Genomic DNA, 24,954 nt, shown 5'->3' with positions numbered 1-24,954 from the left:
TTTTTTATAACACAGATAACTGCAAGAGTTCCCTATCCACACTGGCCTAAAGATTTTAAAATAAACACCTCCCACTCTCTTTATCAATGTATTCTACAAGAAAGCTAATTTTCTTATTATAAGCATTTAATGAAAGTCAAATCACCCTAAAGTAGAGCTGCTGGATAGTTTAAACTAACATTTCAAGCAGAAAATACATAATGGCTTTCACAAGTTTATGATCTGTTAAACTGGGGAGGAAGGGGCACATCAACTCATCAGCTCCTAAACTTTGTCATGGAAGCCTAAAAAGAAGGAATGAGCTTTGCACAAACCTTGCTTGGTTGTTTTGGCTTAGGCTTAATGCTTATGAAGACATCTAACTGCTCCATTAGCTGTGTTATAAACTGTGGTTCTACTTCAATTTCTTCCTTCATATCAAACATGAGCACAAAGGGGAAGGCAACCCTGAAAAGAAAGGCACAAAAAAATACCCTGCCACTTGTAACTGACCATTTTCCATAAAAATAGTAGCAATAAACTGAACTGTAAGCATTGTAACATTTACACATTATGATCTAGGGAATCTCTGTAAGTTCGGAAAAATAGCAAGGCTGAATTTTTAGGGAAACCATTTCCTTGTATGCAAGAATATGGGTTATCTTCCTGTGCTGGTGCTCTACACAAAGTTTGGTAGCACAAGGGTGAAATGATGAACTCAGTAGTTGACATTTCAATCAGCACAGTCTTGCCAGGAAATGACGGCAGGAACCCCATCCTAAGTGTCTCCTGTTAAAATGTTTGAACTAAGGAAACACACTTGGTAAAAATCTCTAATTCACCATTGCCTAAGTCTTATCTTTTACCTTTCTCTTCCCCATTCCAGATCAGCTACATAAATATGGATAACATCAGTAACACACTTGAAGTGCTAAGCTTTAGAGTAAAACTCCAAAAACTGAATGGTTCAGTCCTCACACATTTTGTCCTTCCATATTCACATATATTAAAAATGTGTACATACCTTAGTACTAAAATAATGACTAGAGGCTCCTGTGAAGTTTAATGATCTGAAAATCTCTACAAATAATGATATTGCCACTAGAGCTGTTTTTAGAAAGGCCTTATAGAACTGTGGCTGTGGTACTATAAAGAATGCAAGATACCAAAATAAGTAATTAATTCCTATGGTTTCCCAATTTAATTGAAAACTTGCCTACATGGGAACTAAGGAATTCCTGACATTTTCCCTCAAAGAGATCTATTTACCTGACAAACACAGAAAAGGCAGGTTGGCAAAATAAAACATAACCTGTCACCCCACACCCACAGAATATTTCAGAAATCTAACTCTACTCAGAGGCATATTGTATTGTAAATTTAAATGACATTGCATTTATATTACCAAGGTTATTTTTCAAGTCATGTTACCAGAGACTACAAATATTTTCAATAACTACAAACACTAACAAAGTCCTGACAAAAATTGAATCAGCTGTTTGCAGTGTGAATAGCAATCCTTCCTCTCTAAGGCTAATTTACACGTGACTTGTAAATACATGCAGAGCAGGCATATTTTCTATGATGTGGCAATTTTTTCACACAAGCTTCACTGAATAGTATTTACCATGAGATATTGCCTGGCAAGGCAGACAGACTCAATTGTGCCCTGGAGGTAGACAGTGGATTTTCTTCTGTGGGTTACTAGGGTCAGGGAAGTGGATCTGAGCACCAGTCCTCTGCATGATATGTTTGATGTTGCTGCCATTCCGACCCATCATAAAGAGATGATGCTGCGCTGCGATGTCGAGCTGTGTGCTCACGGGGGATTGCAGAGGCCAGGCTCCAGCAGATGTTCCAAGAGGCATGGCTGTTCCTTCCTGGGAGAAATGGGGGAAACCAGTGAAACAGTGTTCACAGGCACACAGGAGGAGAACTCAGACTGCTTCCTTTCTTGCCACGTACTCCGCAGGCAAGATAAGAAACGCTGTGTGGTTAAAAAGCACGAGTGTTTCATTAAAGGTAACAAATGCACTAAGCTCTGCCCACTGCTCCCATTTTATGGCCAAATGAAGCATTTAATTGCCACCCTGTAACAGGCAGAAAGACCAGTGCCACGTGGTTGGTCCCAGAGGCCTTTTGTGGCCACAAAAGCAGTCAGAAAGTCAACAGAGATTTATCGGGTAGATCCACTTGGCAAAATTTGCCTCTCGGTGTTGGGCTCAGATGTTCTTACTGGCTTGAGATAAACCCATCTGGGACTGTATCAATCTCTCCTGCTGCCATTTCCTAACAAGAACACTTTTTTACTTTATTAAGATGAACAGGCTCCTGCCAGTTCCTTGCCTCGGCTGTCAAATTCACATCTCCAAGTGCTGGATTCACAAGACCAGTTTTATTGACTGATTGGGCAACTTGCAAGGGTATATATTTGTTGTGTGTGTGTTGAGAAGAGCTCAGCATGACAATTTGAGATGGGAGGTGTATTTGGGGGGCTTTGTTTGCATTGTTTTTGAATTAAAAGATGTGTAAGACCAGCATGTATTCCAGATTTGCCAAAAAACCTCAACAAGTGTGCAGGAGGTGAGCACCAGATTAAAACCTTACCACAACAATGCTAAATCCTAATCTCAAACCTATTTTCTATGCATTTTTACAATTTACCCGTATAACTACAGGAAAAAAAAACCCTTAGGGTTTGCAAATAATTAGACAGTAATGTGCTGATGAGGAAATACATACCATCGGAGACAAATGATAATATATGACATTCAGAAATCTCCTTAAAAGCAGAGATTACCTTCACAGCACTAGTGTTGTTTTGGGACCCTCTGACAATGACTGTAGCACCATACATTCGAGAGCGTTGTTTGAAGGAAACTGAAATGTTGTATGTCTGACACACGTGCTGAATGGTTGGAGAATTGGGATCTGGGATGGGTTGGAGAATTCCAGCAATAGGCAATTCAAACATGAGTACCAATGGAAGCAGCTCCTGCAACAATAATGAAGAGATATTGAAAACCAGATCCATACCCAAACTCCAGCAATTTTATTCCTCAATCATAAAGTACTGATCAGTGATGATTTAACTGACAAAACACATCCTCTGCCCAGAGTTCATGGATAAAAATATTTTGTCGCTTGGAAAAAAGGCACCTCTCTTTCTAGGGATACCAGAATGGTTTTGCTTTTTTTTTGGTAGAGTTTTTTTTAAATTTTGCTTGGTTGAGTTTTTTTTAACTCCAAAAACACGGGAGCATTTGGAATAAGGTTGTGTGACATGTCTGGCTAAAAACTTGCAGTACGCTTTTGGTAATTTATTTGATTTTTCATTATCCTTGCCAAAATACACATCAGAGTTGAAACTAAAAGGAAAAGATAGAAAATAGCTACGAGTGGAGAATGACACTGAATTATTTACACAAATTACACATGAAAATGGTTCAAATGTGAGAAGCAGAAATTGCCTTTCCCAAGTCAGAGATTCACATCGGATGCCTGAGCTTCCACAGGCCATCTGTGGTGGGTAAGTTAAGATGTAATTTTTAAACAGTATGGAATTAATTTACATCTTGCTGACAGTGTAGGCTTCGTGTTCAAGACCCACTTTGGGCCAGTTAAAAACTGGGCCAGAATGTGAACCACTGTTACAATACTCTTAGCCTTTTTCTCATATGGATACTCACATTTGCTCCTACATTTCTGCTGTCACCAGACAGAGATAGACAACCTCAGGGTTCTCAAAACTATGCATTTTTTTTCCCTGACAGGTGTTTTGAAGGGGACACTACACTGAGGTAGAGCATTACCCGAATTCTGACTCTTGCGGACTCCACTCCAGCTGGCTGTCCTGCAATAGACACCTGCAAGAGCAAGAATAGGAAAAACACTGCACCATATTTTTAATTGAGGCATGAAAAGGTTACCTAGATAGCTGTGCTTTCCATTAAAAAAAATCTGAGGAAAAATTTCACATTTGCTGACATCCTGATTGTTCTCTAAACACTAGCTGAGAACTACAGCCAATATTAAAAAAGTTACAGCATCTTAGGCTTTATATATATATATACACATATATATGCAACCAGAAAAAAAGGAAGCCTCAAAAATACAGTGGTGTAGGTCAAATAATGGAATCACTACTGTATACATGTGCTCAGTGCCAATATTCAGACAGCAGAATATTTTCTTGAATGCTTTGAAATTGGCTCAGCAGCCATTAGGATGCACAAGTGGGAATTCTAAGTACAAGGATGAGAGACTTAAAAGTAAGCATTCCACCAATATTAGCACTAGAAAAGATGTAACAATTCAGGCTCAATGACTTATTCTAATGAAGCTGAACTCTTACAAGAGGACATTCATTTCTGCTGCCTATTTGCTAAGTTTAGTTTTCAACTAAGTTACACCATAAGCAAAAAGCACCAAAAAAAATTATCAATCAATATGCTGAATAAGTCATTGTGTTGAACAAGAAAAAAATTACAAAAGCAGATTTCTTCATACCACTTCTCTACCATTCACTCTAAGTTGCTGACTTCTGTATGCACAAAGTAATTTTAGCTTAAAAAAATTAAAATGATTCATGAGCCATCACTAATTGTTTCCATCTGTTTAAAAGATTTGCTCACTTAGGAATCTTGCACTTTCCACACAGTGTAAACACCAAAAAAATCTATTTCCCTGACACACCATCCCCAAAAAACCCAAATTGATGAGAGGAGTTTAGAAATGTTTTCTGCTCTCAGAAATTACAATACAAATGAGCTCAGTATTAAACAACACTCACTTGGTTGCTTTTCTCTGCTGATTGTTCCGATTTGAATCTGGAAAATGGATGTGGCATCCTGTTTCCTCCATCACTTTTTTAATATTATTGCCACCTTTACCTATCACATGAGAATGTTCTGTATGTGAAACATCCATCTTCAAGGTTACCCGATTGCTCGGAAATCAAGCACCCACAGTTAGACTTGGAGACAGCAGAACCCAAATATTTAAGTTCTTAAGAGTAATGTAACTTCAAGAATGACATCAAAGTTGTATTTCCAAAGTATTTTTGCTATTACTTAACTTCTACTCAAGGATGATGTTTTTAATAGGCGTCACTTGGATGTTAATTTGGTCTTGCTTTCTTTCTAGTGAGGAAATCACATGGAGATAAATACCCCAAAAGATGCATCTTCAAAAAAACGACTAAGGCTTTTAAAATACCCCTGAACTTTCATCAGCTGTGACTTAGCATCCTTTTGCAATTTTTTCTAATTTCTTTTAATTCTATGTTCTTCCAGTTGAAGGCACTCAACCCTGTTTGATCTGAAAGGATCACATTATGAAGACTTGGCAAATCAAAGCCATGGGACCAAGTAACTTTTTTTTCTCCCTTAAACAATATTTTTTTGGTACACAAATTTTTAAAATGCATAGCTTACAGCTGTTCTTAAAAAGCTCTGTGCTTAACAGCTCATAATAATGTTAATAATTGTTCAAAAAGTGGTGCTTATCACTGGAGCAATCTGCTCAGAGAACCAGGAAGGTGCCATACAACCACACAGGAGCCATACACACCACCCCAAAAGGGCTGCTGCTGAATGAAAATAACATCTGATGAACAGAGGAGAACCCCCGGCCAAAATCTACATGTTTTAGAAATTCTGGTCCTGCTGGTTCAGAGTGTGAGAATAGAGTAACAGTTAAAACAAAAACAACAAACACTTCTAAAATCAAATTTCAAACAGAAACAAAATGTTAGGTCCTCTGAAGTGGTTGCATAATCTATTGCTTGCAGTGAAGCTGCGTTTCAGATTTTGAAGTCAAACCCCAATTCAATGAACAAATCAGTTATGCATTTCGCCATATGGCTGGAAATACTATTTCTCTATATTTCAAATCTGGAAAAGCTGTTTCAAGCAAGTATTTTTCTTGCAAATGTTTAAGTATGTGGGTATACACCAATATCAACATCTGCAAGGCATTTATTAGAGAATTTGCTTCAGAGCGTCCCTAAATACCTTCTCTTGAATGTGCCCATTAAAGAGATCAATGTCACCACAAAATTAGGGGCTAAGGTGTCATTCTAAGAAAGATTTCTTACTTTCGTGTCCAACACAGACATGATTTTCTCTTTTGCTTCTTTAACGTTTTCTTTTTTTCCAGAAACTTTAATATGGGGATCTATAAAGAAATAAACTTGTGAGAAAAAATACAGTAAAATATCTATAAAAAAATTTCCTCAGCGCTCAAATAAATTTGAGCCCATTATTTATAATCCACCGATAAACTGTACCACCAGCCTTGGGATTCAGCTGAAGACCAAAATGTCCTATTCCATCCCTTCAGCCCCACAATTAGGATTACCAGATCAATTTATTAAACATGAGAACCGACTTAAAATAAATAGAAATCAAATTCCAATGTATAGCACCGTATCATAAACACTGCCTGCAGTGCAATTACATAGCTAAGCCACCATGTCTTCCCAAACCAAAGGAACAACAGACAACCCAAAGCTTTTTGGCAGCCCACCAAACTCAAACCTCCCTCATCATCACTGTTGTATTTATTTAGTCTCTACAAATTACCCTTTGCAGTTTTAACCTGGCACTAAAGATGTCTCCACAAAGTTTGCTGATTGAAGTTATCAGATGAAATTTAAATGACACTTTAATAAAACCAAATGCTGAAGTTTGAGTACATAAATTAGCAGGCACACCAGCTGATGGTGGGGTGTGCCCAGTGCCATCTAAGATATTGATTCTACAGCTCACTTGGTTTGCATGATAATTTTCAGGCCACTGCTCTTAAACAACACAAGGTGTTGGGCTCAGGTAGCAGGTGCAGTTCTGCATCCCATAATATTCACCTGGTCAGAAGGTACAGACCCAACCTTGGAACTAAATGAAATACCAATTACTCCAAGTGTGAAAATTGCACATCAGCCAGTTTCGCAGCACCATCTGGTGTCCAGGAGCACGAAGTGCCACAGTGTAAAATTGCTGTCAAACCATTCAATGGAAGTTCAGTTACAGCAAACAAAGAAATGCCCAGCTGCCACCCACATTTCCAGTTGCTAGAAACACGGGTATGATACTGCAGGTGATGCCTCTTCCCCCTGCTCTTGACTCCTCTGCCCTTTTGCAGTTCCTTTTTCTCCTGTGATACAATGGATTGTTCTTAAAAAAAAAATCTCAACCCTCTTCTGACTCTTGAATTAATGTAATTCATTATGCTAGACAAATACATACATCTCAGGGAATATAAAAATAAATATATTCTCAATGGCAGGAGAAAACAGCTGTAACACAACAGATCTGCCTTTCCCATCATCTCAGTGACTGAAACCACTTCCCTACTAAAGAAATGTGAAATAATACAACTTGAGGCTGTAAACCTGCCCTATTCAATTGAAAATTGAAACTCTTCAAGTCATGCCTGGATGCTCTTTTCGTTCCAACAGTAAAAATAAGCCTCCAGTCTTTACCACTGAGAAGTTCTGAGCATATTCAGCTAGGGATACAGAAACTCTGAAGGAACACAGGATTCACTGCCAAGTCTCATGGAAGTCAAGAAAAATGCTGCATTTTGAGTTCTGAGAAACAGATACATTTTATTTTTTAAAATGGAAAAACCATAGTCACAAAAACATGGTACGCACACAGAACCTACAGAAGTTTTAAAAATCTGCTGCTTCAGCCTTTCACAATGGAGCAAAATCAAACAAAACCCCAACAAAATAGTCTTAAGGGCAAATTTTCTTTTCTTTTTTAAGTTGACAGGAAGCCATGTGGTTCTAATGCATTTAAGCTGTGAATGATATTTGAAGTCCATGTTGCAGTCAGAAATTCCCAGAAGCAGATTGTAGCACACTGTGTGTGCTCCAAGTGCTCTTTAGATGCAACCAGGAAAACACAAGCCCAGACCATCAGCACCACTGTGGAGTTGATGTGCACATATTTGCAAACATTATATTTAAATACACATTGATTATACGTAGGAAAATGACCTGAAATCAAGCCTGGCATCCTATTAGTACCAAAGGATATTACCATCATCCCATAATATTTGCTACTCAAGAGTGAAAATACAGTTTAGAATACCTATTTTTTCCATTTCTCATCTCAGTTGGACACCTCTTTTCCTTTGATACTGACAGCTTGGGCCAAATATCCTGGATTTCTACACTTGTTTGTTTTTTTAAGACGGAAAAAGCTCAATAGCTCAGTTTGAAAACAAAACCAAGAAGAGCCCACAAAACAAAAAAGAATCCACTGAGGCCAGTTACCGTTCTAAAATAGGCTACCAAATCTTTCAAAATTGGTCAATAAGTACCCTCTCCTTACTTGAGTTCTTGTCAAAGACACAGTGGTTGGAAATGGATGTGAAGCAGATCAGGTTTAAGTCAAAGAATAAAACACTATTTAAATACAACATTCTCATTAAATTTTGCCTGAAAAGAGTTACTTGCGACTAAAAGACTTTGAAGTGTTTGCATTGGTCTTGCATGACTTGCACATTGAACTGTGTATGATCTGCAGGAAAACTCACAGGTACCAAATTAACAACCAACAAACATAATTTTAGGACTCAATTAAGAATTTAGAGAGACAATTAGATTATAATACCTGATTTTCTGTGTATTACAGAAATAAAATTTATTTATGTAGCTGTGGAATCAAATAGCGTGTTTGCTTTGCAGATGATTCCCTGGATTAACAGTTACATTTAATTCAGAAAAAAAAATCCTACCTTGTCTTAGGCACTATGACAAAAACCTTGGTTGGATCAAGCTCTACATTTAGTATTTGAAATACCTACAGGTGCAATGGCAGCAAGGCACAGTGAAAGCCCCCAGAAATATCCACGGCACTCTCAGAAGTGTGAAGAGGATGGTCAAGGGACAGAGCTGTAACGAGTGTGATGTGTGTCTGGTCCTGGCAGTGAGACAAGCACAAACCAGCACTGCAGTTGTTATTTCCACTGATCCACGTGGCCACAGCACCAGCACACAGCCCTGGCTGGCAGAAACCATCACCCCAGCAAACCCACTGCCCTGGCTGGGGCCACAACAATGCCACTTTTGTCCAGGTGATGCTATGTCATTCCTCACCCCTAAGGAACACAGGGTTTGAGAGCTGTTTTTATTGGGGCGGAGGGGAAAAAAATCACCTTTTTCTTTTTAAGCTCCTCAGTATAACTGGGAGTACATTCCACAAAACACTGGAGAGAGCAAAGAGCAGGTGCCTACCATAAATAAAGACATGAGACACCAAAGCTTTGCAAACTATTTGCAAACACAGAACAAAGGCTTCAGAAGAGGTCCATGTGCTAGAAGCACATCAGGCCTCAACACTTGAAATGAAGTGTAGCATCAGACCTTGAAAAAGATTTTAACACATAAGAAACAACATGATTAGTGTCCTGCAAACTATTAAAAATGCCCTTCTATAGTAATCCATCTTTTCCATCAGTTTTGAAGGGCAGTAGATTTTTCCTTAGGAATTGAAAAGAAAAAATTAATTTTAACAGGCCTTCTTCCCCACCTCCAAATGGAGGAATATTTACATAGAATAGAAAGCTGAAGTTACACAACAGACACTGCTGGAAATTTTTCTCAACAGCCTTCATTATGCCAGACTCCTGCCTTCAAGTGGTCTTTTATTGCTCCTATCCTCAAATTCCTCACTCCACACTTTGGCAGAGTTTCACCTCCCCAGTCTTTGTCCACAGCTATACCAGCAAGCCTCCCGCTTTTATTGCTACTATTGTGTGTGACACTTCAGTAAACAAAACAAAATTCCTCCAAGCAAAAGTCTGTTTGTGCCAGTGCAAACGCATCTACACCAACTTCTGCCAGGCAAGAAATATTTCAAATAATGAAGCCATTTAACTGTGTAAGCCTCTCCTGAAATTTGAGTGGTACATATAATGTCTGGGGCAGCTCTTCAGATCATAGCTATGCATCCAGCTTGTTTACAGGATGAACAGCCTTAAGTAACACAAACACCAAAATACAACCACTCTAAAAATAGCCAGACAACTGGGCAACGCCAGGGCAGATGACAGTCATTCTTAACGAGGGGCTGATTAAGATCTGAATAGCCTGAGAGTATTACAGAACTTGAGACATTCCAACAAAAAGACAAAAGAGATCCAGCGCTTCAACGGACAAGTTATGAGAGTGTCTGTCCCAAAAGTACCAACAAAAACACAGTAAGCTATGGGAGAAGTTAAAAAGAAAAAACCAACAAATTAACACATAGAAGTTGGTATGTTCTCATCTGAAAGGGCAAATACACTGATCACTCTACAAAAATACAGAGCTATAAAAAATGTGAATTAAGAAAAAAGGCCAAGTAAGGCTTCCCATTAATGTGGAGAAAAGGATAATAAAACTGAAACAATTTATTAATGCTCATAAATAAAACAGAAAATACTGTGTGCACAGTTTTAGGAGTGGATATTCCCTCACCAAAGCAGATGATTGGCAATAACCAAGAGAGACTTGAAATAGGCTCAAACTATTGCCATGGAAAAGCAACATTAAGGCTAAAAGCATGGAGCAAATGCTCAGGAGTAAGGGCACATGCAAAGGAGCTCAACTGAATAATAAAGTGAATTCATCACTTGGGCACTCGGTGCTGTTGGCTTGCCAGTTAAAAGAATTCTTATCCTCTCTCCAATAAAACTCAGGGCAATCTCTTCTCCTCCCAGTGTCTAAACCACAGAAGGAAAAAACTACTCGTGTATTAAGGCAGAAAGCAATGAGCCATTTCCTACTGCAGACTCCTGAGTATTCTCAGAGGTATCACTCAAAAACAACAGGCATTTTTTTCATTTGGAGCTTGTATTTTTTTCTTGTTTTTTAGCTGAAATTAGACTGCAGCATCATTTTCTCTGAACAAGATTTCACCCAGCTAACTTGGGCATGATCAAAAGCCTACCCAGAACATCATAAAACCCCACATGGGCTGCAAGCAATTAATAGTGTCTTCAGAGGAGACATACCCTGAGGCTCTGGGCATTCTGGGGGATCTGTTTGTTGTGGACAAACAACTGATTATGAAATGTCCCTGGGAGGAGCTAGAGCCATTGCCTATATGTGTGACCACATTTGAAAGACTTTGTCTTCCCAGGACTTGCTCACTCTTCATTTTCCCCATTACTGGCACCTAACTCCAAACCATCTTCAGAAGAATTTCTGTTCAACCCAGGACATGAGAAGGAAGCCGAGAGGAAGCAAACACGTTTTGCACTGGTCTTGCACCCTGTTCCCTCCAGGGAAGGCAGTTCGCACACAACCCTTCACCCTTGTCACCGTTTGGTGGCTGCCACCTGAGGAGCATTAACTACCAGAGCACAGCCTGCCAACCCTGCCCTGTAACAAATGCCTGAGGTGCAGCCAGCAATCCCCTCCCCACTTTTCTCCAGCATTTATAGTAATGCACTTCTATACACATACACAGGCTGACAGATATTCACAAAGCAGAGACTGAGTAACACACTGACCTCACACACACACAAACCTGAAGAAATGCACTGCAGCATCTGGTAGAGCAAAGCAAAGAAACTTGTTTCTTAAAATTTCAGTGTAGCTCAAAAGAAAACATCAATATCTGCAAAAGGCTACTTAAAATTACTCTTAGAGCATAATAACTGTTTGCTGTGGCCTCACAAAAGAAATGAGATGTACATGAATCACAGATGAATCCCACATTTGGATTTCTTAGCAGCTTAGAAACATCCCAGCAGAACACAGAAAATTCATGTTCAGAATACCCAGAATGAAGTCAGAATTAGCCAGAAACATCAGATAAGCTTTAAAAAATAGATTACCTGTACAACATTATGTTTGGAGAAATAAACTACTGATGACTGGATTTCGCATCACTGACAGAGGAAATGAAGTTGAAAAGACTTCTCTTAAAGCATAAGCAAAGGGGGAAGACAAGGAAGAGGTAACAGATCATATGGCAACTTAAACAGAAAAGTGACCAGATTTCAAGGGAGAAGGGGAAGGCCAAGGTGGAGAAGAAAACCTGAAAAGAAGAAACGAGAATGAATTAATTGTAATCACCAAGACACTCTATTTCAGTTACACAACTTCAGTTACCACCATGGTAAGCTTAAATACCTTATTTAACTCCTAAAAAGAGCCATTAGGGACATTTTGCAAATACAGTCAGCCACAAAAAGGCACACACCATGCAGCCCAGCCTGTCTACTGACTCTTGGTAGTTGCTCTTCAGCCTTTAGCCCAAGTAACCACTCAAAGCAAGGCAGTGTCTCCAGGACACTAAGTCTGTTACGGCTTATTTTTTTCAGCAGGGACCCAAAAAATTTACAATTCGCGACTTAAATGTCTGCTGCCATTTTATCTCAAAGCACAAACACAGAATCACAATGCCCGGGAAAGAAAATAAATGGAGAGGAGAAAAAGGCTATAGTATTGTAAGATGAGCTTAAAGGAGAACCTAGAAAACAGCCACGACATTCCTATCAGAAATAACACCACTGTATCCCTCACTGCCCACAGACTCATACTCAGGGTTGCAATTCTTAATGCATAAACCATGAGATAATTTTAGTTTCTCACGCACACATGCTCAAAAAAGTCCTTGTGACTGCGTTTTTCTAAATAAAAAACATCATCTGACTCGTGAGCTTAAATTCACGCCTCCAGCTCAGCTCCCACATCCAATTCCCAGCTACTGCTGCCACATTTTAATGTCTGACTGCTGAGACTGACTGCATCCCACTGCGGAGCTGGTCTGGACACAGCCACTGGAGGGATGAATTCAGTGGCTTGGACCAGGAGGATGCAGTTAATCTGGAGCAAAGATAGACACTCTATGGGCCTGGTTGAACAGGACAAACAGAGCTGTCCTCCTGGGAGCCAGGATGGAATGAAACGCTATCAGAAAGATAAAAACAGCTGCCTCCCAACAGAATATCAGACATCAGGTGACTACAGCAGAAGAGAGCTCATAGAATATTTTGATCACCATTACAATACTTTACCTTCCCAGCTTTTGTATCACACTCTGAAATTAATTTTCCCAGGGAAGTTTTCCTTTCCTAGATTATTATATTTTAGAGGTTATTTCAACTGTATTCCTCATGAGCACAGTAATAGGTGTCATTTTTTGTTTGCTGTTTTGCTAAACAAAGAAAAATGGCAAGCCCAATAAAGGAACATCTAGACTTTCTTCTTGAGAGCTATGCAAGCAGCAACAGCTACATGAATTAGAGGAAATGATGACAACCCAGTAGAACTCCAGTCTAAGAGTCCATAGGAGTACTGATTGAAGTTCTTACAAAGAACTCCTCTGGTACAAGCAGATCACTTTCATTGCCTAATTTTCTTCCCATGTACCAGACACTAATCACATTGCTTATAACAGGTAGATACTAAGTAAGAAAAAGTTCTTGACTCTCTTTTGAAGCTGTAAGAAGTAATTTCCTTTGACAGAGTTAGATCATTAACACACATCCATCTCTACACCTTGGGCTTGAAATTTGAAAGATCAATACATATTTTAAACTTCTGATAATATTAAGCCTATGAAATTTGACTCAAAAATTGCTATGGTATCAAGAAGTTTCTGCCATTGACCAAATGTGACTACTTCTTTTATTATTCTTTCAAAGCACAAGGTACACTTTTTCCCCAGCCAGCATGGCAATGTATTGGCTCTTCCCATGCACCACCACTGTGCAGGCTGCAGCCTCCAGGAGAAAAAGGCAAACAGAGAGATAAAGAAAGCAGTGTTTCCATCTTCCTTCTAAACCCACTTGGGATGCACCTAACCAACAAAAAACATTATCCATCTGGTGACATTCAATTGGTTCTGATACTAAACCCTTCTAGATGCTTTTTTACCACCATTTTTAATGTTAATATTGAGTCACATTTTAATCATGTAACAATTGACCGTTTCTTAGCTTTTAGCATGACAATATGTATATAGCACTCTAAGAGCTGTATATCTTATGTTAAAGGTTATTCTTATTCACAGATATTGAATTATTTCACCAGTATAACAGACAGTTGGCAGCTGATTTGGGAAGAGATCCTTCATCTCCTTAAAAACAGTGACTTAAGACTTCTGCTTTTCATTTTCGGGAGGGGCAGGCAAACACTATTCCTCTGCAAAGGCAATTTCTTTGTGATATACTGAGAAATAAGAACACCAACACCTGAAGGATATCCTGTGTTGCCTTTCAAATCAAGAAATCATTCCTGAGCTGTTCTCAGGTGAATTGTCTCTGCATCACTTCTGTCCATCTGTCTCTCCCCAGTATCACACTAATAGCAAAACTCACCTCTGGGAAATTATCACCTATTGAGCATCTCTGCAACGTGAATTTCAGCAGTCACTCTGATAAATTGCATTTGTGTCTCAAAAATTGAGTATAAATAGAAAGATTGACATCAGAATGGAACACTCCTCAGTCTTCAGTTTACATGCAAATGCAGTGCAGAGCAAGGTATCTGCTTGCTAGAAGCTCCTAAAATCCCAACCAGTGCATCAACTAATTTCAATTTCAAACTGGAATTCAAAAATTGGATTCTGAAAGATCGTGACAAATTTGTACTCTCAAGTAATTTAAGCATAAGTTTATATTACTACATTCCAGGGCTTGAAATTTCGTTTTTGCTGCAGTTAATGCCAAGCACACTCACTGGATGTTAAGCCCCTTGATAATCCCCTTCCTATTACAACTGTGTTTGTATTTTACCCCGCCCTTGTCTGGCCAAGCGTAAACAAATCTCTGCTCTTCACAGAAAACACAGCAAGTCCTGCTCAAAACCAGAAAAGCCCAAAATCTTCCTACTCTTACAGGAATGCCCAAGGTTCAAACCTCACTTGTGTAGGTGCTGTTAAAGTACGATGCCCACCTGCTGCCTCCTTTGCTACCTAGACTTTCCTTAAAACCTTCCCCTATGTGACCATAAAGCCATGTTATCCTCCTCTGAGCCAGTACAAATCGACGCCTTGAAGCTCTGTGGCTGCAGGCACACACGCCCCGAGCATAGCCACATGGCAAAGCTGAGCACAAACCAGATAAAATGGCTCAGCAAACGTGAGCTCCTTTAAAAGCCTTCTGGCCCGTCACCTACCCCGCACGCCAAGCGGGGAGAACTCATCGCTGGGGCTGGTTTGTGAAGCGGCAGCAGGCTGGAGGCTGGAGAAGCGACTCCAGGAACGGAGGGGTTTGCTGCCAGCTGCCGGCACAAGGGACGCTGTGGCTTCGTGCGTGTGACTGCTCGGATCACAGAGAGCCAAGGCGAACTCCCGTGGCCCGGTTTCAAACGGCCTGGGATGGTCTGTCTGTCTGTCTGTCCATTTATTTATTGCAAAACACGGAGGAGTCATCTAGGCTTGAGTCAGCTGCTCCAGAAACAAAAGAAAGAAAGAAACTTGTGATCTAAACACAAGGGTTCTCTAGTTTTTAAAGTACACAATTGTGGGGTTGGGGGGGGATTTTTCTTCAGAATATAAGAAACAGCGTGCACTGACAGCTTCTCATTTACAGAGAAAGTTCATAAAAAGCAGATGGAGGTCATAATGCAGCAAGTACAATACATGCCGTAATTAATCCGGCACTCCAAACAATAAACACGATGTCAGCAAAAGACTCACTTTAAATCTCCGAGTCAATTACAGACTGCCTCAGCAACACCTTACAGAAATTACTGACCATTTACAAAGTTGCTCTGAGGTAAGAAATCATTCAGCTGCAACAGGTTCTCTGTAGCTTAATTAGAAAGCTTAGCATTGAGTACCTAGAGGGAATACTTGGAGAAGTATTTATTTAAACCAAAAATATTTTTCCCTCAAAATATTCTCAAGTCAAACATCATAAACACAGAAAACAGCAGAATTTTTCCACCTTTGCATCTCACCCTGAGGAGAGTTGACATCAGCCAAAGAAAAAAAATTAGAAATTCATGTGCATACATACATTTCAAATGTCAAAATATGCAAATATTGCCACTATTGGCAAGTTATTAAAAAATCTAGACTAGAAGATAGTGAGGCATAGGAAGTTTGGGCCTCCAGACAGAGAGAATGTCCACTCAGAAAAACAGTGGCAGTGCTTTTTCATTTGAAATGCTGAGAAAAATCAAAGCAAATCACCATTGTTTCAAGTTCTACATCCACAGTTGGAAGAAAATAAAAAAAATCCCCATGTTAGTTTTCCAGAAACTGTTTCTCTAAAGAAAAAAATAATTACAGCCCCTTTCCAGCCATCTCTTACAAATATTTCGGGTCCCACCAATTTCAACCAGGAAAATGTAGAGCGACAGCTAGGGACAAACAACATAAGTCAGCTGGAAATTGTGCCCACAGTTGAGCTGTCTAAATACTTGTGGGAAAACACAAGTTTTCCATTCACTGTAGCAAAATCAAACTCTAGCTCACAAGTGTAGCAAAAAACCCTAAAAATTGATAACTCAATCAATAATAAATTTGTCGTACACTTTAAGTTGCCGTCAACTGATTTTACTTGGGGAAATTTCAACCAGCATTAAAACGAAGGAGTTTCGTAAATATTAGTGTATTATACCAGCCCTGAGAGTTACTTCAAAGTTCACCAGCAAACACTAGACTTAAAAACCAGAGAATTGCTTGAGATAAACCACAAAACACAACCCAGCACTCTCTGTACTCCACCATGCCAGCCTAACTCCTGAGTGCCAATGCTGGGCATAGGTTTATGTCAGTATTTGGTTAGGAGCTATGGGCTCACAAACCTCACTCTCTCTGGGTAACCTTCAACTTGCCCACAGAAAAAGAAGGAAAAAAGCTGTGTCATTAAGGTGATTAAGGCACTGGCAACTGAAAGGGGTCAGCAAGACATAAATTCCTACTAATACCAGGAAACAGAGAGCACCGCCTCTCCCCACAGCTCTTGCTCACATCTTTTCCCTGCCAGCAGATGAGAGCAGTACACCAAAAGGCACCACCTCTATATTTAGAAAATATACTTTGAGCACCCAAGTCCAAGCTACCAGATGTTCATTTTTAGCTGATGCTGGCAATGACTGAGGTTAAAGTTTTAATTCCAAAAATAATGGAAGATGAAGAAGCAGAAAACACGCAAAAAATATCTGTATCTGTTAATGTATGTTAGGAAGGCAAGAAAAAAAAAGAGTTAATGGTGAACAGTCTCTTACTTCTTGACAATTTCTTATTTTGGGCTGATCTGCTGCTTACACTGCTAAGAAGCAATCTGCAATATAATGAGTCAGCTGATTAAAAGCATAACCCATTTTGTCACAGCTTTCTTATCTTTATCTGGCATTCTACCAGTAATCCAAGCTATAAATAGCCTTCTCTATAGTAGTTCTTTTGGTTTATTTTTCTTCCAACACCATCACTCCGGAACTAACTCTATCTTTAACTTATGGAATCCAAAATCTGCTCCCCTCCCAAATGCACCTGTGTACACTGTCATGGCATTCCTACAAGGATCCTTCCTTGCAGCATCCTCCAGTAAGCAAATCCACAAGAAGAAAATAAAACAAAATTATGGACCCAAAGAGCCACTTTCAGTATTTCTTAGCCTCACAGAAAGCACGTGTTCCATCTGACAATTCAAATTTCTTTGATGTGACCAAACGTGCATCTAAGAGCAAGTCAATTCACCTTTGTGATCCTCCTCCACATGAGAGTACCCAGAGGCAGGAGAGCTGAACATGAGCTTTACTGCTCACTGCACTCAGAGCAGCTGGAACAGCAGAGAGGAACTATGCACAGGAATGCATTTTGTACACGTATAGCTACAAATTTACTGCTGGAAATCTCAGTAGGAGCCAACTGGCATTAGAGGATTTTAAGCCAATTCCACAAAAGAGCTTGCACTTTGCTGAAGCTCAGTATTTTCACAGCTTATTTTCTTGGCTACTACTCTCCTCCAGCACTGCAAAACCAAGTTTACATTATTTGACATTGCACTGGACAAATCCAATCAGCCAAATGAAAGCTGCACTCAAAATTAATCCTTTATATTGCCATCTTGGTTTACTTGCACACATTCTAATTCTGTTTGGTGATTTTTAGTAGAAATTGCCAATATCTTCAGCTCCCGTGGACTAGAAAATTCCTATTTTGCATTCCTTAAGTCATACATATGTTTTGATGCAAGACAAGACATCTGGTAAACGTTTAACAAATTTAAATTGCAGCCATCAAAGCTGCATCTTTATGGAAACTGCACAAAGACATCAGATGGGAACGTGTTAGACATTGAATCAATGGTCCAGGTCAGTAATGAAAATACACATCAATACAGCAGCATTTAACAGCTTTTCCCCGAGATATTCATTAAGTAAGAACCTCAGAACTGTGTCTGAACTAATTTTCAAGACAAGGATATATATTGGAAATCCACACTGGACACCTATGAACACAAGGCTGTAATCCTCCCCCTCCACTTTTTGAATATTCATTTTCACCCTCTTCCCCATTATCTTTACATCATCTTTGTCTCTAACTCTATTATTCTACCCTTTCAAAACCCTAATTTCTTCAGACTCCCACTTGAACCTCACATTTCCTGCCATCCCACCTACCTCTTTCCAACTGGCTTCAGTCTCCTCATCAGCTTTTCATTTCCTCTCCGTGTCTCTCCCCATTCCACTTCATTCCCAACTTTGTCCTTTCCCACAGCTTTGCTCCCATTAACAAGCGCTCATTTGCCTTTCACAGCAGTTAATACAAGGAGAACATGTTGCCAACAGCCCCCTGAGACTGGCCATGGCTGGTGAGCATTGCCAGGTGGTTTTGCTCTCCCCAGCTAAAAGAAACCAATTCCAAAGCCAAAACTACCAGAATGCCCAACAATCATTTACCATAAAAACACAAATGTTTTAAACATTAAAAATCTGGACCAAAAAAGTCACCAGAACACTAGCTACGTCCGGGATTTTGTTCTCTTTAAATTAGATTTGCTTTACAGACAGTATTAGTCTTGCCAAATAATCAAGGAATTAAATGACCAGCACCACTTTCTACACGGTTAAATCTGTAGAGATGGAAAGTTGAAAATTCTGAAAATTGTATTATAGCTATTCTCTGATATTCCCTCCTACTGCTACTTCAGAAAAAATCGTATGATTCAAATTACAGTTTCCAGAGGAAGTCATTAAAGAGACTAGAATTTCTATCAATGATGGTTTTGTAAGTTCGCACTTGGTCCTTGGCACCGACTCTGTCTATATTTAGAATGCACAGTACAAAGAACACTTGAAATCAAAACACACAAAAAAAAATCAGATTTTTTTTTTCTAGTAATACAGCAAATTTGCAGGGAGAGGATGATACCCATGTACACTGTAATTTCAGAAGGTTTATAGGGATTGATCAGGGTTGGAGCAGGGAATACATCAGCCAGCCCTACCTGCAAGTGCTCTGGTACCCAGGAAAGCCTCTCTGGGGAAGGCAGCTACAGAAACACTGTATCAAGAAACTGGAAAGACTATAATTTTTTTTTGGTCAGCTACAGAATATCACACATGAAGCATAATTGCTTCAAAGTATAAAAATGTAGTGTTCCTACCACTAATATTCAAGGGCATATGATTTTTTCCCCCTCCAAACTGTGACAAGACTCTTAAGTAGATTTCCGTCATGCATCTTTGTTTCTCTATACTTTGGAGAGCTGGAGGGTTCTGGCCTCCTTCACTGAAGACATTTTTTGCTCCAAATCAAAACATGAATTCAAATCCTGTTTACTAACCTGACACAACACTGCCACTCACTGAACAATGCTTTATGCATAATTGGTGAGCTGAAATTAGCACCTTCAGTTATTCATATTAGTGTCAGATATTTGCAGAGTCATGCAGTAATTTTGGCAGCAAGAACTTCGCAACATCCCTTTATGCTTTCTCAACCTTAAAGATTTAAACACACGGAAGCAGGAATATGTCATACTTTAAAAAAATGAAACATGACACTTGCCCTTTCTTAACACTTCTCCAACCAGGAAAAAGTAGATGGTGATAAAAGAACCAAAATGTATTATAGTATTATGGACACGTAACACCAAGAGTTCATCTCCTCTCATGAAAAATACTCAAGAGGATGAACAATCCCTTCCCTGAAGGAAAAAGTACTAGAGTAACACAAATAGTATTAGTTTTGCTGCAACACGGTCAAGCATAGAAAAAAGTTTAATGCCATTCAAAGGAACAGACTAAGCTTGTAATTTCCCAGGCCATGTAGTAGATGTGACTGAAACTTTATTTCATGAAGCAACTCCATAGACAAAAAAACCATCTTACTCCCCCCTCCCCACATACTGCCAGCAATCTCAAGAAACACTGCAGAGAACCCTTTATCTCCTGGCAAGGGCAGCTCTCAATTTCACTGCAGAACCATACGTGCAATTCATCTACTTTTAAGATAGGAGCATAATTCTTTTTAAGTAGTCTACTTATATACACAGTTCTTAGCTGGACAATTGCATAACAGGGTGAATCTTTTTTCCTGCTTTTAATGAGGTCAAATAAGAGCTGCAAAGGAATTTTGCTGCACACAGAAAGCTGACACAGAATACCCAAACCAATGGTTCTGTTGTCATGGGCACCAACAAGGAAAAGGCAGTTAAATGCCAAGATTTTTGAGAAAACCTTTACTGAACTGGTATAAAGTCAGACCCACAACTTTATACCTTGGGAACCAAAACTAAACAGCTTCAGGAAAAATTCTGCTGACAAAAGAGCGCTGGCCCCCATAGCCCAGCAGCCCTGAATGCCCCCTGCGTCAGCGGACTGGCTGAGGGCATGCCAGGCTGCAGGGCTGAGCTGCCTAGCAGGGAGCTAGGGAGGCAGGGGACACGCTGGAAGCACGCAGCAAGGTAGGAGAGAGAGAGAAGACCACAATGGTGCTGTTTGGCAGCTGTGAAAACAATCATGTCTCCCCTGAGTTTGTTTCTAGCAGAAATACCTACCAGCCTTGCCTTTCCAAGTGCTTGGAAAAACGAGTGAGTGCATCCAGCATTTGGAATAAGGCTGTCCTGGGGTCTGGTGATCACAAACCATTCCGCCTACTGCCATTACATGAGGGTGTCTCGGCTTGGTGCACGGGGATCCCCTTTCATTTACAGATGGGAAAGACTCACCAAGGGAATTCAAAAGCCCACCTTGCAGCATCTTCCTGTTGCTTGCTGTGTAACTCATTTCTCCTGAGGAAACAGGTGCCCAGAGCAGTCATCAAACCCCACCTCACTGCACCAGTTATGGACAGGGAACTATTGCCTTGTCTTTAAGGCTGGGGATCCACATGAGCAAGGGAAGGCACCCAACAGCTCTGTGAGGGCCTGAACCTGGGAGCAGCAGCAGCCTTTGAGTGGCTGGCAGAGTCCAGTTGGGCTGAAGTACATTACTCTGTAAGAATGGCTGCAGGATGACTTTGGGCAAGTAGAGCCAACACATTCATCGATGTGCACACCGAAATCACTGCGGAGACTAAACAAATTAAACTTCAATCATGATCTAATACAAAAGGTACCTCTGTAAGCATCCAAGCACTTGAGAGGTTGAGGTGCTCTTTTCTCTGCATCCCTCTACACACCTTGCTGAAGACACAGAACAGCAACAGCCATCACTCCACACATGTTCAGGTCCTACCAAGAGCTGGGGTACAGCCTTTCAGGACACACAATTGGCACAATTTTCAAAAGCATCTTAGCAGGTAAAAGCTCAAGTTCGTCAGAAAAACTCCACATATCACTGCAGATCTCCAAAGCCCTGATTAATTCCCTCACTACTTTTTTTTTTTTAATTGGAGCTTAAGGCTCTAAACCAATTAGGTGGCTATTCATAGCACTGAATTCAGGGTAGGAAAATTAGTTGATCATATCCCTCATTCACTCGATCTGGGTTTTTTTTTTTTTTGGTGAGAACAGCAGAAGCTACAATTATTGTAACTAGAAACAGCACACAAGGATATGAAAGTAGGTCAAGAGCAGGAGTTGGTTGACCCAAACCATTAAGAGTCCTTGGTTCATTAACAGGTCTGAAGCAGTTGGTAGTCCTGGGATGCTATGTGACCTTCCCTGGTGGGGCTGATTCAGCATTTAAGACTCAGGTGCAAAAAAAACCCTCAGTGCTTTGTTGCATTTCCAGAAACATAAAACACCAATTCCTTCTGAAGTCATTTATAGTAAGGAGTGTTTTCCTTTAAGATTGAAAAATCAGCAACACATATAAATAGTGGCAGGCACACAAGGAATTCCAACATATGAAGTTCTGTTTCCTATTATTCACAACATTTTAATACACTTTTAGAGGTTATAAATGGCCACAAATGAAGAGATTGAAGTGAATTGTTACAGGAGTATTTGTAACACTATTAACAGGAGTACTTTTTTACCCCACAATTTACATGGGCACAGTCTTTAGAAAAGTAGCAGGATTCACTTCTATATTGAAAGAATTAAGAACAAATCAAGAACTAAAAAAACTAGCTTTTGTAAGAAAACGTTTTTATGCAACTTAAACCCTCTCTGAAATACACACTCTAATTTCTGCAGTTTTTCCACAGTACACTAGATCCAAATCACTTTTAAACAAAATTAATATCAGGTATAACATATATACAATGTGAAAAAGGAAAAAAAGTCAACTAATGTCTCTTTGGCCCAGAAGAAGGAAGTCATTTAAGGAAATGACTAAAAATCTCTGTTATGGCTGCAACTATATTAAGAAGGAGTAACACTATATTAAGAAGGAGTAATATATACATAAAGCCTTAAAGGAAAGGAAAACACCAAAGATCTAAAAAGATAAGGTGATCCTAACAGTCATTATTCTATGTAGAATCACAGCATCTTGAAGGTGGGAAAAGGCCTCCTATATCATGAATTCCAGCCTTTGAGTGAAGATGCTGTTAATTAAGCCGTGGCAGTGAGTGCCATGACTGTTGTTTTTTTGTTTGCTTGTTTTTTGGTTTGTTTTTTTTTAACACTTCCAAGGATGTCAACACCACCACTTCCCTGTTCAAATTCTTCAATTCTTCACCACTCCTTCAGTAAAGATATGCACATACCCACATAGAGCACAGCATTATCTGCTTCAGAGTTATGAAGGACAAGGAAGCAAAGAGACTAAACTACTAGGCATTTTCTAGTTCCTTTTTTGCTTATTTGACTGAACCAGGGCTTGGCCAATTTCTTGGGGAAATTTCAGGTTATATAACTGCACTTTGCAGACATGCCAGCATCTGAAGAACACCAGGCCACCTGGTATTTAGAAAAAGATTAAGTATGGAACATAAATTCAGTGGCAACGACCAAAATCCTTTCAGTATTTCAGAAATCCCAGTGATAACTGAAAGCTGAAGAACCTCTTAATTCCACTAAACTTTGCATTTACTACAAAATACCATCAGTGAAATGAGAATCTCCTAAAGCAAGGATCCAAACCCACTAGATACCACACAAGTACTTTTCCTTCTGCTCCAGGTTTCTCAACATCTGCCTCATGGAGCCCTTTGCTTTGCTTAGGAGTGTTTTGGTTTGGTGGAGTTTTGGGGGTTGTGGTTTTTGGTTGGCTGGGAGTTTCCTGGGAAGAAAAAAAACTCTAAAAACTTCCAGACACGCTACAAGAGGTTACAGTGATGTTTAAGGTTCACAAGACTCCCAGCTAATGATGCTGTACAGCGTTATTAACGCTTCCATTATCACTGATATTTAACAATAAAATATCTCTCTGGAGATATTTGGGTTTGGAGAGCAGCATTGACAAAGTCCTACCTGCATCCATTAGTCTGAGGAGGGTTTTTTGCAGCATGGAATTTCTGCATGGCAGCCTCTCCTTTGTACAAACGTGGGATTCGGCTCAGTTGCAGCACCAAGAGCAACACTGCATGAGTTATGATGCACTCGTGTTTTAGGCAGTGAGGCAACCCCTCCATGGAGCACGTGTATCAATGAAGAAGGGCTCGCACGTGGGACACTGAACTGGCAGGCACAACTCTGCGCTACTCATACATGAGCCACTCCTGGGATATTGTACTGCTGGAGGTTCTGCTTTAAAAGCAGCTCACACTCCTTTCAAAAAAGATTGCATTGACAAACTGAATTGAGGAAAGTGGGTATTTTTGAAAGGAAAAATAAATTATCTAAAAAGCCTAAAATCAGATTTAAGATTTCTCAGAAAGTCTACGGCAAAAGAAGAAATAACTTGGCATTTCACTTATACACCTTCCTAAGGCAGCACAGCCTGACACACAGTTCTTTGTTCTCTCCCTCCCCATTTCATCTGAAAATATCAACCTTGGCTTCTATCACAGTAGTGGGAAACAACTGAAAGTTGATTTAAAGGTCTGAAATGGCAAACATCTTAGCTTACTTTAGATATCTAAGGCAGTAACTCCCATACAAGTTTGGCCTTGAGTGCACTACGCAGTGACATTTGTTTTAAGAAAAGAGGAGGCTCTAGCTTTTATCACAACACCTCCTGAAACAGGCCAAGCGCTTCCCTTGCACCTAAACAACATTTCAGTAAATGAGAGTGAGGTTTCACTAATTTGGCTGAACTCTCTCTGTGGTTATCTGCCTCAAGTGTGGTATTACAGTTATTAACTTCCTTGTGCACCTTACCTTCACAGCTTGGGATGCAAAGAGGGAAACAGTTGCACTTGGCTCGCAAGGTAATTAGAAAAAGGCAAAGTTTAATGAAGAAGTGTGAAACCAAATTTCCAGGCAATGAATGCCAGCAGTGCCCAGTGGTAGTTATTGCTGCCTGCCTTCCAGTGCCTTCGGTACCACTGTATCTTGCTATTCTCTTTAAATACTGATTTGACATGCTCTGTACTTGTGTTTGCAATGTGCCATTGAAAAACAGCATGTAGGAAATACTTCAATAACAGAAACCAGTTTAAAGTTTTGAAGTTACTAAAAAAACTGAAAAAATTAGTAGAAAGTAAAATCAAACGAAGAACGTAGAAACAGAACATG

The 24,954-nt window shown here is 39.8% G+C and overlaps 1 protein-coding gene across 1 annotated transcript in view; it reads right to left on the bottom strand.

Annotated features, from left to right (window-relative positions):
* Positions 1 to 24,954, bottom strand: part of BICC1 (BicC family RNA binding protein 1) — a 90,290-nt gene that overhangs the window by 15,694 nt on the left and 49,642 nt on the right. Inside the window, 9 exon segments of the mRNA XM_066324223.1 lie at positions 311 to 431; positions 433 to 447; positions 1,607 to 1,669; positions 1,671 to 1,859; positions 2,780 to 2,974; positions 3,792 to 3,845; positions 4,768 to 4,927; positions 5,177 to 5,178; positions 6,077 to 6,156. Of these exon segments, the coding sequence (XP_066180320.1) occupies positions 311 to 431; positions 433 to 447; positions 1,607 to 1,669; positions 1,671 to 1,859; positions 2,780 to 2,974; positions 3,792 to 3,845; positions 4,768 to 4,927; positions 5,177 to 5,178; positions 6,077 to 6,156 (879 nt within the window).

The sequence above is a fragment of the Sylvia atricapilla genome, chromosome 8 (genome assembly GCF_009819655.1).
Source record: "Sylvia atricapilla isolate bSylAtr1 chromosome 8, bSylAtr1.pri, whole genome shotgun sequence".
In the NCBI taxonomy this organism is placed as follows: Eukaryota; Metazoa; Chordata; class Aves; order Passeriformes; family Sylviidae; genus Sylvia; species Sylvia atricapilla.
This window is presented reverse-complemented; position numbering and strand designations above follow the sequence as displayed.